General features: G+C 42.5%; 1 protein-coding gene across 1 annotated transcript in view; it reads right to left on the bottom strand.

Annotated features, from left to right (window-relative positions):
* PIGN (phosphatidylinositol glycan anchor biosynthesis class N) overlaps nt 1–12,673 on the bottom strand; it is a 114,557-nt gene that overhangs the window by 24,232 nt on the left and 77,652 nt on the right. The window contains exons 24-26 of the mRNA XM_054985957.1: nt 10,564–10,619; nt 9,145–9,220; nt 3,667–3,740 (exon numbers count right to left, since the gene is read on the bottom strand). Coding sequence (XP_054841932.1) covers nt 3,667–3,740; nt 9,145–9,220; nt 10,564–10,619 — 206 coding nt within the window. The remainder of the gene's footprint in view (nt 1–3,666; nt 3,741–9,144; nt 9,221–10,563; nt 10,620–12,673) is intronic.

Consider the following 12,673-nt stretch of genomic DNA (forward strand, 5'->3'; position numbering starts at 1 on the left):
ATGGAATATGCACCCCTTGTGCTAAAATCATTTTGGTAAGCAAGGCAGGATATAGAGCAGAAATTGAGATCTACTAAACTGATCTCAGAAACTGATCTACTAAAAGGGTCCACTTAGAGCAGAACTACAAGTGACAAAAGGCACAGATTGGACACTTGTCAGCTTCCCTCAAGTTTCGATGGGAAATGTAGGCAGCTTGGCGGAATGTTGGACAAGTGACAGTTGAAAAGTCCATTGGACAGCAGTCAGAGAGCCGAGCTGCAAGACCAGGATGCCTACATTTCCCATCAAAACTTGAGGGAAGCTGACAAGTGTCCCACCTGTGCCTTTTGTCACTTGTAGTTCCGCTCTTAGATAACCACTTAGATAACCAATCAAACTTTCATTTCTTAAACATCACAGAAAGCGCCTGGTAAAGGTATGGAAAGGAAATCTAACAAGAGCAACAGTAAAGGCTGCTATACAGATCTCAGATGCGGAGTGTGCTTCTGTTATGAAGAATACGGGTGAGATTGACAAACAAGGCCTCAGCAGCTTTAGGCAATAAGCTCCATCCATGTTGCATTACAACATGGATTACGGTATTATGTCAGATCGTAAGGAAGGTGTCACTGAAAAGGCAGGGAAACTCTTTGCTGGAGCCAGAGACATATTTCTCAGAAAAGCAGTGCCAGAAGTTGAGCCTGTTTGGAAACCTCACCTTCCTGTTACAGATGAGCTCGTGGAGGGACCGTCAGGAAATTAACACAGCTAGCCAGTGTGCGATATACTGCACAGAATAATTAAGGAGCTCTGTGTTCAAGCGTCCACCCAGCTAGGAATTGCACTGGTTGGACCAACTAGTGTACTGCACAGGGCCAGGGGGATATGGGGGGCTGGAGAGTGTAAGCCTGGGGCTAGAGGTCATCTGGAGCAAGACAGAGTGAGAACTGCCAAGGCAGCCAAGGCAGAGGGCAAGAAGGGACAAGATGCATCCAGGGGTTGAGTTGCCAGCCCCTGGTATGGCCAGAGACCAGTGCTGTAGGGTGGGAGCTTTCTGGCTGTAGTGGATGATATTGTGGGAGATGGAATCTTTTTAGGGTTACATCGAGTGTAGGGTCAGGGGAGAGGTGGTAGCTTCCAGCCACAGAGGTGAGTCCAGACGTTAGAGTGGATTTTAAGAGAGCCTGCAAGGCAAAGCCTGGGGTGGACAACAGAAGATGAGAGATGGAAGTGAAGGAACACCCTGCTGCCCTGAAGAGGGAAAGAGAGGAAAGGGAGAGAAGGGAACTCCTTGCCATGAGGGGCCAAGAGAAGGCCGCTTGGTATGTAGACCATGTGCTGTACATGAAAGGTTTAAACTCTGCACTTGGGCAGCCTGGTAAGAGAGACAGAGATGGACTACTGCCCCACACTGAGTTTGCTATGCACCCCCCTCCCCATTGCTGGGTGCCCAGGGCCTATGAGAATGTGTACCTCAAGAATCCTACGTATGCTGCCAATGGATCCTTGGAGGAAAGTCAGTTTCAAATATGGAATAAAATGAAAAGTAACACCACTGCACGTGCTAACATCACTGTCATCCTTTTGCACATTTGCAGGCCTGCATTCCGTAGCTGGAAACCAGATCTGCCCGTTCAACCTACCATTTCTGGGTCCAAGCCCTCCTTAAAAACAACTCTTAGCCGCAGCCATTTCCCTCCACTCATCATGTCAGGTGCCTAATCACGGCAATCATGCCTGTCCACAACTCAAGAGCAGCAGGCCAGCCTCAACAGAACATTATTTTTATTTGTTCCAGGATGATAAAGAAGTCTCCTTTTAGTTAAGGCTGTTAAATGACAGACTTCAGTTTCTGTGAATGGTTAAACGTTGGTTTCCACTTAAGCCTCCAGGCACAGGAAACCAGTTGGGTGAGACTTTGCTATACAAGATCATTTGCACTGAGAAAAGCAGATTTCAGCAAATGAACTTTGAGCAAATGAAGTAAAATTCAGCTAAAGACCTCTTCATTATCTTTATCTTTTCATTAAGTAATTGAAATATTAGGCGATGCGGACGCTATTATAAATTGCTAATGACTGGTTTTGCCCAGGAATTGCACTGAAAAAATGCTGCAGACAGCTGACCTAGTAGCAGGAAAATGAAATGGGTCATTAACTATCATAATAATTTTATTCATAAGAATTATTGTTATAAAAAATGCTATCAGCTACAGTGTGAAATTTCATTAAAATGTGCTACACCGTAGCATTAAGCAAGATTATCACAGTGCCTTATAACAAATAATATTCTCATGGAGAGAAAAAAAGCCAACGCAATCTAGTCCTATTAACTTAGCATCAGCTAAATCAACAAAACCTTTACAAGTTCATTAGCAATGTGACAAAGTCAAGTTCTTGCAGATTAATTTACAAGCATCTTTGCCTTTGGAAAGCGATGTGCAACTAGATACCATCAAATCTTTGAAATTACTGTCCCAACGCTCCACAGTGATACCATAGAGAAACAAGCATGTACCTATCAACTCGAGAGGGAAGGTGGCATGGTATAGCCCAATCTCATCAGATCCTGGAAGTTAAACAGGGTCAGTGCTTGGATGGGAGATCACAAAGGAAGACTGCAGGGGAAGGCAATGCCAAAACCACCTCTGCTTCCCATTTGCCTTGAAAGCCCTTTACTGAGCTCACCATAGGTCAATTGCGATTTGATGGCACATACACATTCCTATCAACTCACAGAGATCACACCCAAGAATCTTTGTTTAGAATTGTCAGCAGCAAACAGCATTCGTTAAACACAAGACTGACAAACCTCGGTCTTTTCTGTTCATAGGTTAAATGCACATTCTATTACAGGATACAGAAAACTGAGAACATCACGTTGTACAGGCAACATTAATGATAGTCAGGGATTTTTTTCTGGGAAAAGAGGTGGTGGAACTGTGGGTTGCCCTCGGCGAAAATGGTCAATCTAAACTCCCCTCTGTCTGGAGATCAGGGGGCGGGGCCACCAGCTATGTGACCATTTTCAAGAGGTTCCGGAACTCCATTCCACCGCATTCCAGCTGAAAAAAAGCCCTGATGATAGTTCTAAGTTGCTTTTGTTGGATGGCAGGAAACAGAAAACTTGCAGCCTAGTTCCAATGCTTATCAAACAGTGACAATCTTTCCACATGGAGAGCCACAGATATGCAAAAGCCTGCTTTGCATGGTCTCTCCCCTTTTCTTGATTCCTGCGAAATGGGTGGCCACATGAAAGGTCTTCTGCTTGGCATGTCTCACTTCTTACTTATGGTATGTGGTGGGAAGGAGAACCAACCAGTAAGCATCTGAATTGGGTCAATATCATCGTCTTGAGATACACCATCAACGAACTTGTTTGACCTATCTTTTGCTGGGCTATGTTCACGCTAGGTGGTAAAATCATGAGCGGTGGGAGCAGGGGAGTTAACTGGAAATAGCTGAGCCAGCTGAATGAGACCTGGGCTGAACTTCTACCCTTCCTTATTTGGAGGTTAGTTAGAAGTCTGTGCTTGGCCAGAGGCGAAAGGGCTCTTAGCTCATGGCTTGCAGCCTGTAGCCCTGTGCAAGTTATGTCCAGGGAACTAACAGCAGCCTGAGCTTGTTTAACTTGTACCTTTTAAATGAACCCCAAAGCAACTGCGACTTGAAATGTTTGCTGTACCTTTTAGACGATAGCTGTGTTGTGACTTGAACGGCTTCGAAAGCACATGACACAAGAACAAAAGGGATTACAATCTGTTGAGGACACAGAAACATCATTAAGCTAATGGCAGTCTTTCACAAAACCAAGCAGCCCAAGGCCAAATTAACATTGCTAACATTCTCAGGGGCAGCTGAGCTCATACCCCAAAGTCTAAACATTTTATATACTTAATAGATGTAAACATTCAGTCTGAGCAACATCAGTTCTGCAGAATACAGTAAGACATTTTAACAAGTCTTCTTTCATTCTATCCAGTATAGAAAATATTAGGGAATATGTTTTAAATTGTGTTGTTATCCGCCCTGAGCCCGCTGATGTGGGGAGGGCGGAGTATAAATGCAATAAATTAAATTAAAATTAAACATAATTTGGATACAGGAAAAAAAGTGTTACATTTTCTAATTTTCTACCTTCAAAGACCACTTTTTGCATTGATTAATCTGCTGCAAAACTTGGACTTATCTGCTATGGAATGTCAATGCTTTGCAGAGGATTCTGGGATATGCTGAATATTCATATCTAGCAATAGGCATTCATGGTAGCTAGCCATATGCTGAATATTCAATGCTATCTAGCGATAGGCATGCTATCTTTCCAACAGATGTCATTACATTTTCAGAGAGGAAACCCTCATACTTTCCAAGGAGCCCCACAGTTCCCTAGGAGATGGTTTGAAAACCACTTTTGTGCTCCCCCATTTGTGATTAGAATACAGATGTTGAGACAGATCTCATAGATCCATTCCACTTACAGCAACACTTTGCTCTGATGGGCAGTGGAAGGTTCCCCTGTGAGACAGTAAGGCCCAGTGGTCTGGTGCCATATAAAGTAGGTTTATATGTTCCTAAATCCCATATGCAGATGGTATACTATAGACTAGCTTGGACTTTACTGTCCACTTCAGGAAAAGAGGAGGATCAGAGGCAGGCTGTGATTCTAAGAGAGTTCTCTGAGTTAACTCTCTCTCTTGAAAACCAGTATCTTTCTAAGCCAAGTGTGTAAAGGCCACCCAAGTTTACACAGCAAAAAAGGTACTAACCTAATCTTCACACATGAATGAACATATTTTTGCCCATTCCGTTTTTCTGTATAGTATTTTATGTATTTGGGGGAAAGTTTTCATATATTAAAAGTCTCTGCAATGTATAACTGAGGGCCCTTGAATAAGGAAAATACTATTATGGTTGTCACTGTGTTCTTGAATAAGACAAGATGCTCTTAAATTGCACACATTCTAATGAAGCTGAAGTGGGTTCCCAGTTCCCAGTTCCTTACTCGCAGTTACTGGTTCCTTATTCACAGCCCAATTCCTCATTTGTAGTTCCTAGTTCCTTATTCGGAGAGCAGAACACAAATATTGGGGGAAGCTGAAAACCTTTGTTCCCCAAAACAAACACCGTAGGAGCACATATCATACACTTCTGTATTCAGCAGACTCTCCCCTCTAAGTGGACATATACTGTGTCCTCCTACAAAGCCCAGTTCTTGAGTTAACAGCTTAGGTGTATGATATGTGCTCCTACAGTGCTTGTTTGGGGGTAATAAGGAACTAGGAACTGCACATAAGGAACTGGGAACTGGTCTGCGAATAAGGAACTAGGAACTGCAAATAAGGAACTGGGAATTGCGAATAAGGAACGGTGAACCAACTTCAGCTTTGTCATATCCTACAACTTAAAGCACAGCATCCCAATCCAGTTTCATCACTCAGAACATAGACCCATTTCTTAAAACGGTTATTAGCATTACAATAAGTAAGTTGAGGGTTACCAACACCAACAGGCTCTCAAATCAGATTAGCTTTCATCTGAAAGATATGCCATTTGTTTTAATGACATAACCCCCCCCCCCACTAAATTTGCCCTGTCCTTGCCTGTTCCTTTATTAGCTGTTCAGTTCTGTTTGAGATTGTTGTTCTAATGTGGGCATGGGACAAACTCAAATTTATTATACGGTCAAAGACCAGCATAAAAGAAATACTACAAAATTACAGAGATAAAATTATTAGTAAAAATAGCACAAAATTAAAACAGTAATATAAAAGGGTGGTATTTACATAAACCCTGATAATGAGAGCATTTGACGGATTTTATAGGCCGTTGCACAAAATTTTGCGACTGAGGCTGTAGTTGTTGGGTTTCCATCTTCTAGAAATAGCCTAGCATATTCCAAGCTTGTTCTTCCAGGTATGTTATTGATCAAGGGAGTAATGAGCTTGATGCGAGCATCTTGATAGAAGGGACAACGTAGAAGAACGTGATCTACAGTCTCAATTTCTCCTTCATTGCAGAGGCAAAGCCTTTTCTCATAGGGAATTCTGTTAAAACCGCCCATCTAAAACAGCAAGGGGAAGTGCAGCACACCCTGCCAGTGTAAAGACCCTCCTGTGACTATGCACCTCCAAGAGGGACAGATAGGCAGCTGGCTTGACTATATATCTGGTATTCACAGGGGACAGAAAAGTAGGGACCCTCCCTAAATCAAGCTGGTGTTCAGTGTCCAATATCCTTTGTTTTACAGCCTGTTTTGCCTGATCAAAACTCATGGTTAAAATCATGGAAGGTGAAAAGCCTAGGCTCACAAGTTTGCAAAGGACTGTCTTGAGCTATATAAATGACTTGGTCAAATCCCTAAGCAACCAGGCCTTTCATCCTCCAAAATTAAAGCAATGCCAGATCTCTATTTTATTATATGCAGATGATGCAGCCATCTTGTCAAGGACCCCAGCTGGGCTCAGAAGGGCTCAGAAAAGGTACAGCACTGCAAGGAAGACTCTTTTACCACAGATGATCAAAAAACAAAAATAATGGCCTTCGGTAAGAAACAGAAGTCTAGAACCTGGACCATCGATGGCCACTTGATCGAACAGGTACAGACCTTTAAATATCTTGGTGCAGTATTTCATGCCTCTGGTTCAAAAAAAGTGCAAATTGTCCACACAGCAGATATCGGGCAAAAGTCAGCTCACAATATACTAAGATCTCTTCGAACAAAGGGTGGACATTACATCCCTGCTGCCCTAAAACTCTTTAAAGCCAAAACTTTGGCCCAACTCCTATATGGAACCATGACAGGGGCAGCATCATCTTCTTTTGCTCCCCTTGAGCATGTCCTGTCAAAGTTCCTAAGAGCGGCTCTGCAAGTCCCCAATTGCGTGCCAAATGCATTGCTACATTGCTACATTGCTTTGACCAGCACTGTCAGAAGCTCAGGTGTGCCTTGCCTCTTGAAATGACTGGCTTAAGATCAGCTATTTTGGGCAGGGGACAAAATATTTAAGCTTAAAGGAGGCTCTGAAATAAAAATTTGGAACAGACTTGCATGTTTGCAAAATTGTTAGAAGTCAACAGATCACATTGGAAGCAAATTCACTTTCAGACTTATGTTCAGGTCCACGAAGCTATTTGCTCTTTAAACCTTGACTAGGTTTTGTGTTCCAGTCACTTGGGTATTTTTGTAGCTCGTTGACTTTCATTTTTTCTTCTTTCTGAGCTGTTGACGGATTGGTTAATTAACCTGTGCCTTTTAAAGGCGCCACAAGGAAAACATGGGAGGCAGCAGAGTTTGAGGGAGTGAGGAAGACGTGTCTGCAAATCAAGAGGTGTGAGGTTCAAGGCGAAGCGTTTGTTCATTGATTAAATAGTAAAACCTGGAGCAGCAATTTAAACTGAAAAATGTATTTCAGCTAAAAGGCACTACGGGTAACTATATTACTAAACATGAATGCCTGTGGTGGTATTTCACTGGAACATGGCTTCCTTTGTGCAAACTCAATGATTTCTGGGACAAACAGGATACGGACAGTCTAGCCTCTTGTAAACCAGCTGCAGGTAGGAAAACTCCATCCTCAGAAGGCCCTGTTGATCCCGGTATATGTCAGAGCCAGGGGGGTTGAATCCACCCTTTGGAATGAAGCGCACCTCCTTAAAGTGTTGCCAGAAACTGTCGCTAAATCCTGATTGGTCCATTATGTCAAGCCCTTTGTTTAAATACACACAGCTACATTGGATTGGCCAAGGTAGTAGAAGAGGCATCAAAAGTAGTGTATGCTGCAATGTAGGGTGTGCGAGAGAGAGGGAAATGGATGGGCTTCCTCCTTCACTTCTTAAGGAGTCCTGCAACGGCTGGTCTTACAGCAAAATGAATCAAAGTTGACAAAACCATGTTTAATTTAATTTTTTTAGCCTATAGCAGGACTTGCTACAGAAATGTACCAAATCAGGCAAGCCAAATCCAAAAGCCTCTACATACCTACACTTTTTAAAAAAGGCATGGACAGCAGTCAGTTGTATGCAATGAAGAAATGGGAATGCAAGTCAGAAATATGCACTGGGTTGGATTCCGCAGATCCATTTAACTACTAACAACAACAACAACAACAACATTCGATTTATATACCACCCTTCAGGACAACTTAATGCCCACTCAGAGCGGTTTACAAAGTGTTATCATTATCCCCATAAGAAAACACCCTGTGAGGTGGGTGACATTTCCTCTCAGCAAGAGTCAGAAAGGGGCTCCCATTCCTCACTGCTTCCCCATGACTCAACTAGCTTTTACTCCTATGACCCCAGCAATCAACTTTCCTGCTGGAAAGTGGAGATGATCCACATCTGTGAGTACCTTCTGCTGACGGGATTCCCATCCAATTATTAGCCAACCTCTCCTCTGAGCCACCCTTAAACTTCTTCCCTTACCCTTAGCCAGCCATTCATAAGATCAAAACAAACTGCCATTCGTAATAACGTTATCATTAGAAGATCCTCCCTTTCCACTGCCCCACTCATCAGGTATGTCTGTTCTCAAAAGTAACGTCCAACTAGGACTTTTATTCTTTATGGAGGTTCATGTGAAACTTCTCTGAGTACTACTTCAGTTCAAGTCTCGATATGGCAACTCCAGTCATTACCGCAATGGTCCCCGAGAAAATAAGAGCTGCGGTAGGTGCCCGCAATTCACAAAATTTGTGTCAGGGTGAGCGTTACCTAAATTGGTGATCTGGTATTTCAAAAAGGCTATGCTTAGCTATTTGTGTAGCAAAGGCCGAGAGAAAAGACCTTGCAGGCTTCTGCTTTTTAGGTTTTATTATGATTTATTGCCATGAAAAACAGCTACTAATGTAATTTAGTATGCAGTTCCACATGCGGCAAAAGCATTCATTTTATTTATCTTAGCGAGAGGTCTCCACAGGTTATAACATTTTAAAAAATGGAAAATCAGGTCAAATGTATGTTAAAGCCCAACCAAATTAAAACCATAATGTCATACAGCAGCCATTAAAACAAGTTACGATTATAAACTGAATGTTTCCCCCCATGCTTGTACCTTGGGGGAAAAGAATTAGCGGAGTATACAGCTGATCCCATGCGAACGGCCTGCAATGTGTTAAATTCAGTCAATCTGATGGCAGCATTTCATCAAAAAGCAATTACTGACCTTCCACAATAGCAAAGCTCCCATCATGAAAGGGCTGAACACAGTCAAGAAGCAGTAGACTGAGGCTGGATCAAAGCTACAAATGCAGATTGAAAGCAAAATTCACATTAATCAGAGGAGTTTTGCATAAGATTATCTCCATTAGGAAACAATGTTTCATTTTTCTACCCCTGCCATAAGAAAGTGATGTGCTTCAGGTTATAAGTTTGCAACTCACACTGCAGAATCATGTTTGTAAACTGCTTCAGGCCTCACTGACAAAGAAGAGGAAGTCTAAAAAATAAAATAAAATAAAATATACCCTACTAAGTCCATTGTTTTCAATGGACTTCGTAGGGTGTATTTTTGGACTTAGTAGGGTATATTGTTTTCAATGGACTCAGAAGGGTATAAGTCTGTTCAGGATGGCACCATTATTATTATTATTATTGTACTTATCACTTCTGCTTTTAGTTTGAAAAGTGTAAATAGTATACCCTTGCCTGCTACTTAAGACTTATAAATACTCTTTCCTACTTTTTTGTTCTATGAAAGGATTCCACAATCTGTTTTCGTAACGATCAAGAGCTCTATTTGACTATATCCAGATCAAACATTGAGCACATTGTTGAAGAAGAGTTGCTACAATCCACTTTCAAGGATCAGCCACTGCTCATGTCCCACTTTCCCCCAACTGGGGGGGGGGTATGCAATAGCTTGTACATGTAATTGACCTGGTATCAGCCTCAGGCCTCACCTGAGCTATTGGCCCACCCCTCTTCTCTATCTCACAGTCTTTTTCTTTCTTCACAACAAATGCGGCTAAAGTGTTGTATAACGATTTGAGGTTCAGATTAGGAGTGGGATACCTAGGTAACCTCCCCCCCTCCCAACATTCAGTCATGATGCTAAAGGGTTGCCCTTGGACCAATCACACTTACCATACCTACCTCACAGAGCTGTTGTAAGAATAATATGGGAGGTGAGATGATTATACCACATATGCTAGCCTGAACTTCATGAGAGGAGGGTGGGATAAAGAAAAGGAACTTCAGATACTTTGCCTGTCCCTATAAATATCAAATCCAGAATTATGTAAAAATAATAAAAAATAATGTCAGACTATGCAAAATAAGAGAAATTATACATCTGCTAAATGTGCACTGGCCATACAGAATGGATGGGGCAATCACCTTCTTTCTGTCTCTCTGGCACATTAATTCCTTCCCTTCCCCTTCTTTCCTTCCTAATCAGAGCGGCATATACCATTCCTCATTTTATCATCACAACAGCCCTGTGAGGTAATTGATAGGAGGGGCAGGCAGGTTTCAGGTCACCCAGCAAACTTCATGGAAGAATATGAATCTGAACTCAAGTCTCCCAGACCACCACAGTAACCACAGCATCAAACTGGCTCTTAATGTAACTCCCAATAGTTACCTGTTAATAGAAGCGATGTTTCCAGTACCAAAAAAGGCTGTCACTATGAAAAAAACCTGTGCAGGGCTAAGGAAAAAACATAACACAATCTTTTTAAAGCATAATCTCATAACACTTACACATTCTAGAAATGTAAGAAGGAAGAGTTTTCAAGTACAGTTTTGCATCCATGTAAGAGAGGTGAGGATTTTCATATTCATAAATTTTTGATCTAACAAGGATAGAAGTGAGAAAAACACATTAGAGACGTGCTCTGGAAACTCTGCTACCTGGACACACCTTTAGAATCAGGGAGAGCCTCTTTGGCCATCCGCAACTTGCGAATTAGGGCCTCTTTAGATACTTCCCTCTCAATAAATTTTCGGCCTGTTTTAGTAGGACTTTTTTACGTGCAGCAATTACAACAATGAAGCACATAAGCCTGGGAGCTGATCTAACAACTGTCCACTAGGGAGGCAAGGGGAGAGCGTGGGATGGAACTATGATGCATTTGTCTGAATTTATTTACTAGCGGGCTTACAAATAGTCTTTGCAGCCCAGCTCTCTCTGCAACCCTCGGGTGACCTGAGGCACTCAGGCCTACTCACTTCCTCCTGCTTCTTTACACTGTGCTAGATCCACATGATCCACACACCACCTGAACTAACCTTATCGGCATCTTGAAAGAGTCTTAAAGCTCTACTATTTCAATGGTTCAGCATCTAGTGCTTAATAGGAAAAGAAGTGTGTGTGGGAGGGGAATCTACTCCTATTTCTTTACCATCATGAGAACAGGACCCCACTGCCTTTTCAGTCATGCCCCACCATTCAACTGTCAAGGGGAGACACTGAGGGCAAACCATTGCATGTAGGCTTTCCAAAGTGAATAGGGTTGTCAGCTCTGGTCTGGGAAATTCCTGGAGATTTGGGGGCAGTGCCTGTGGAGGGGGGAGTTTGGGGGGGATTTCATCTAGAATTTATGGTATGCCATAGGGTTTGCCCTGTGAAGCTGTCTTTTTCTTCAGGGAAACTGATCCCTATAGTCTGGAGATCATTTGTAATTCCAGGAAAACTCCAGGCCCCACCTAGAGGTTGGCAATGCCAGCAGCGAGATAGATTTAAGGGAAAAAGCAGGGCCATTTGTCCTCTATTGGCCTTCTCCCAGATCTCCAGACTCAATCGTCAGCTCTCCAAAACCAGGCTGGTATTATCCCTTACAAAGTTTTAAGGTGCTTCTCTATTGCAAGCTTGATAAATTAATGTAACTGTGTACAGTGTTAGAAAATTACCTGTGCAAATACAGAAATTCAAAGCACGTTTATGTCATTTTAGATTTAATAATGTCATGACCCAACAGTGCAACAAGCAAGACTCCTCCAGTTGGGATGTATAACTACATCTTTTTTACATCAACTGGACGGGTGTGTGTGAAGTGGGATGGAAAGCCCAACAGCAGAAGGGACCTGCACTGCTGGCTTCATCAGGATATACAACATGCATCTCTTTGTGGAAGATCATGTTAACTGCTGCCCCAGGCCCTTTGCAATAGGCCAGTTTGCAAGCACTAATTAGGATGTGCTTTTTACCACCACTACAAAGCTTTTGGGGTCTAATTTAAATTGAAACACTCTGTCTTGGGAAAAGAGACATAGCGTATGGTTTCAGAACAGCAGAAGTGGAGTTTTCATTCTTTGTGTTCTTTGCTGTGGTCATTAAAAGTTAACTTTTAAAAAAGGAACAAAAGAATCTTTAATCGTGGACTCTACGTCCTAAGATGCAAAGTTCTTCGAGAAAGAAGTCATGCCTTCTCTGGGTCACTGAAGGCTCTGCCCATAGTTCCTTAAAGCAAAAGACACACTTGCAGGACCCAAATTCTCTCTCTCTGTACCGGTGATCTTCCTGAAACTGGCTATCTAGGGAGGTGTACTTAGCTAGCTCTCTCCTGATAGTTTGGAAGACAGAAAGGAACATCACCTGAGAGCCAGAATAGTGGTTAGAGGGTCTAATGAGAACCAGGCAGACCTGGTTCAAACTCCCACTGAGCTCTGAGGGAAGGGGTGCCCTGTGCCGGTCACACTCTCTCAGAGTTGTTGTGGTGACAAAACAGAGGAGAAGGTAATCATGTGTAATT

This window comes from Eublepharis macularius, chromosome 7 (genome assembly GCF_028583425.1).
Source record: "Eublepharis macularius isolate TG4126 chromosome 7, MPM_Emac_v1.0, whole genome shotgun sequence".
NCBI classification, from domain to species: Eukaryota; Metazoa; Chordata; class Lepidosauria; order Squamata; family Eublepharidae; genus Eublepharis; species Eublepharis macularius.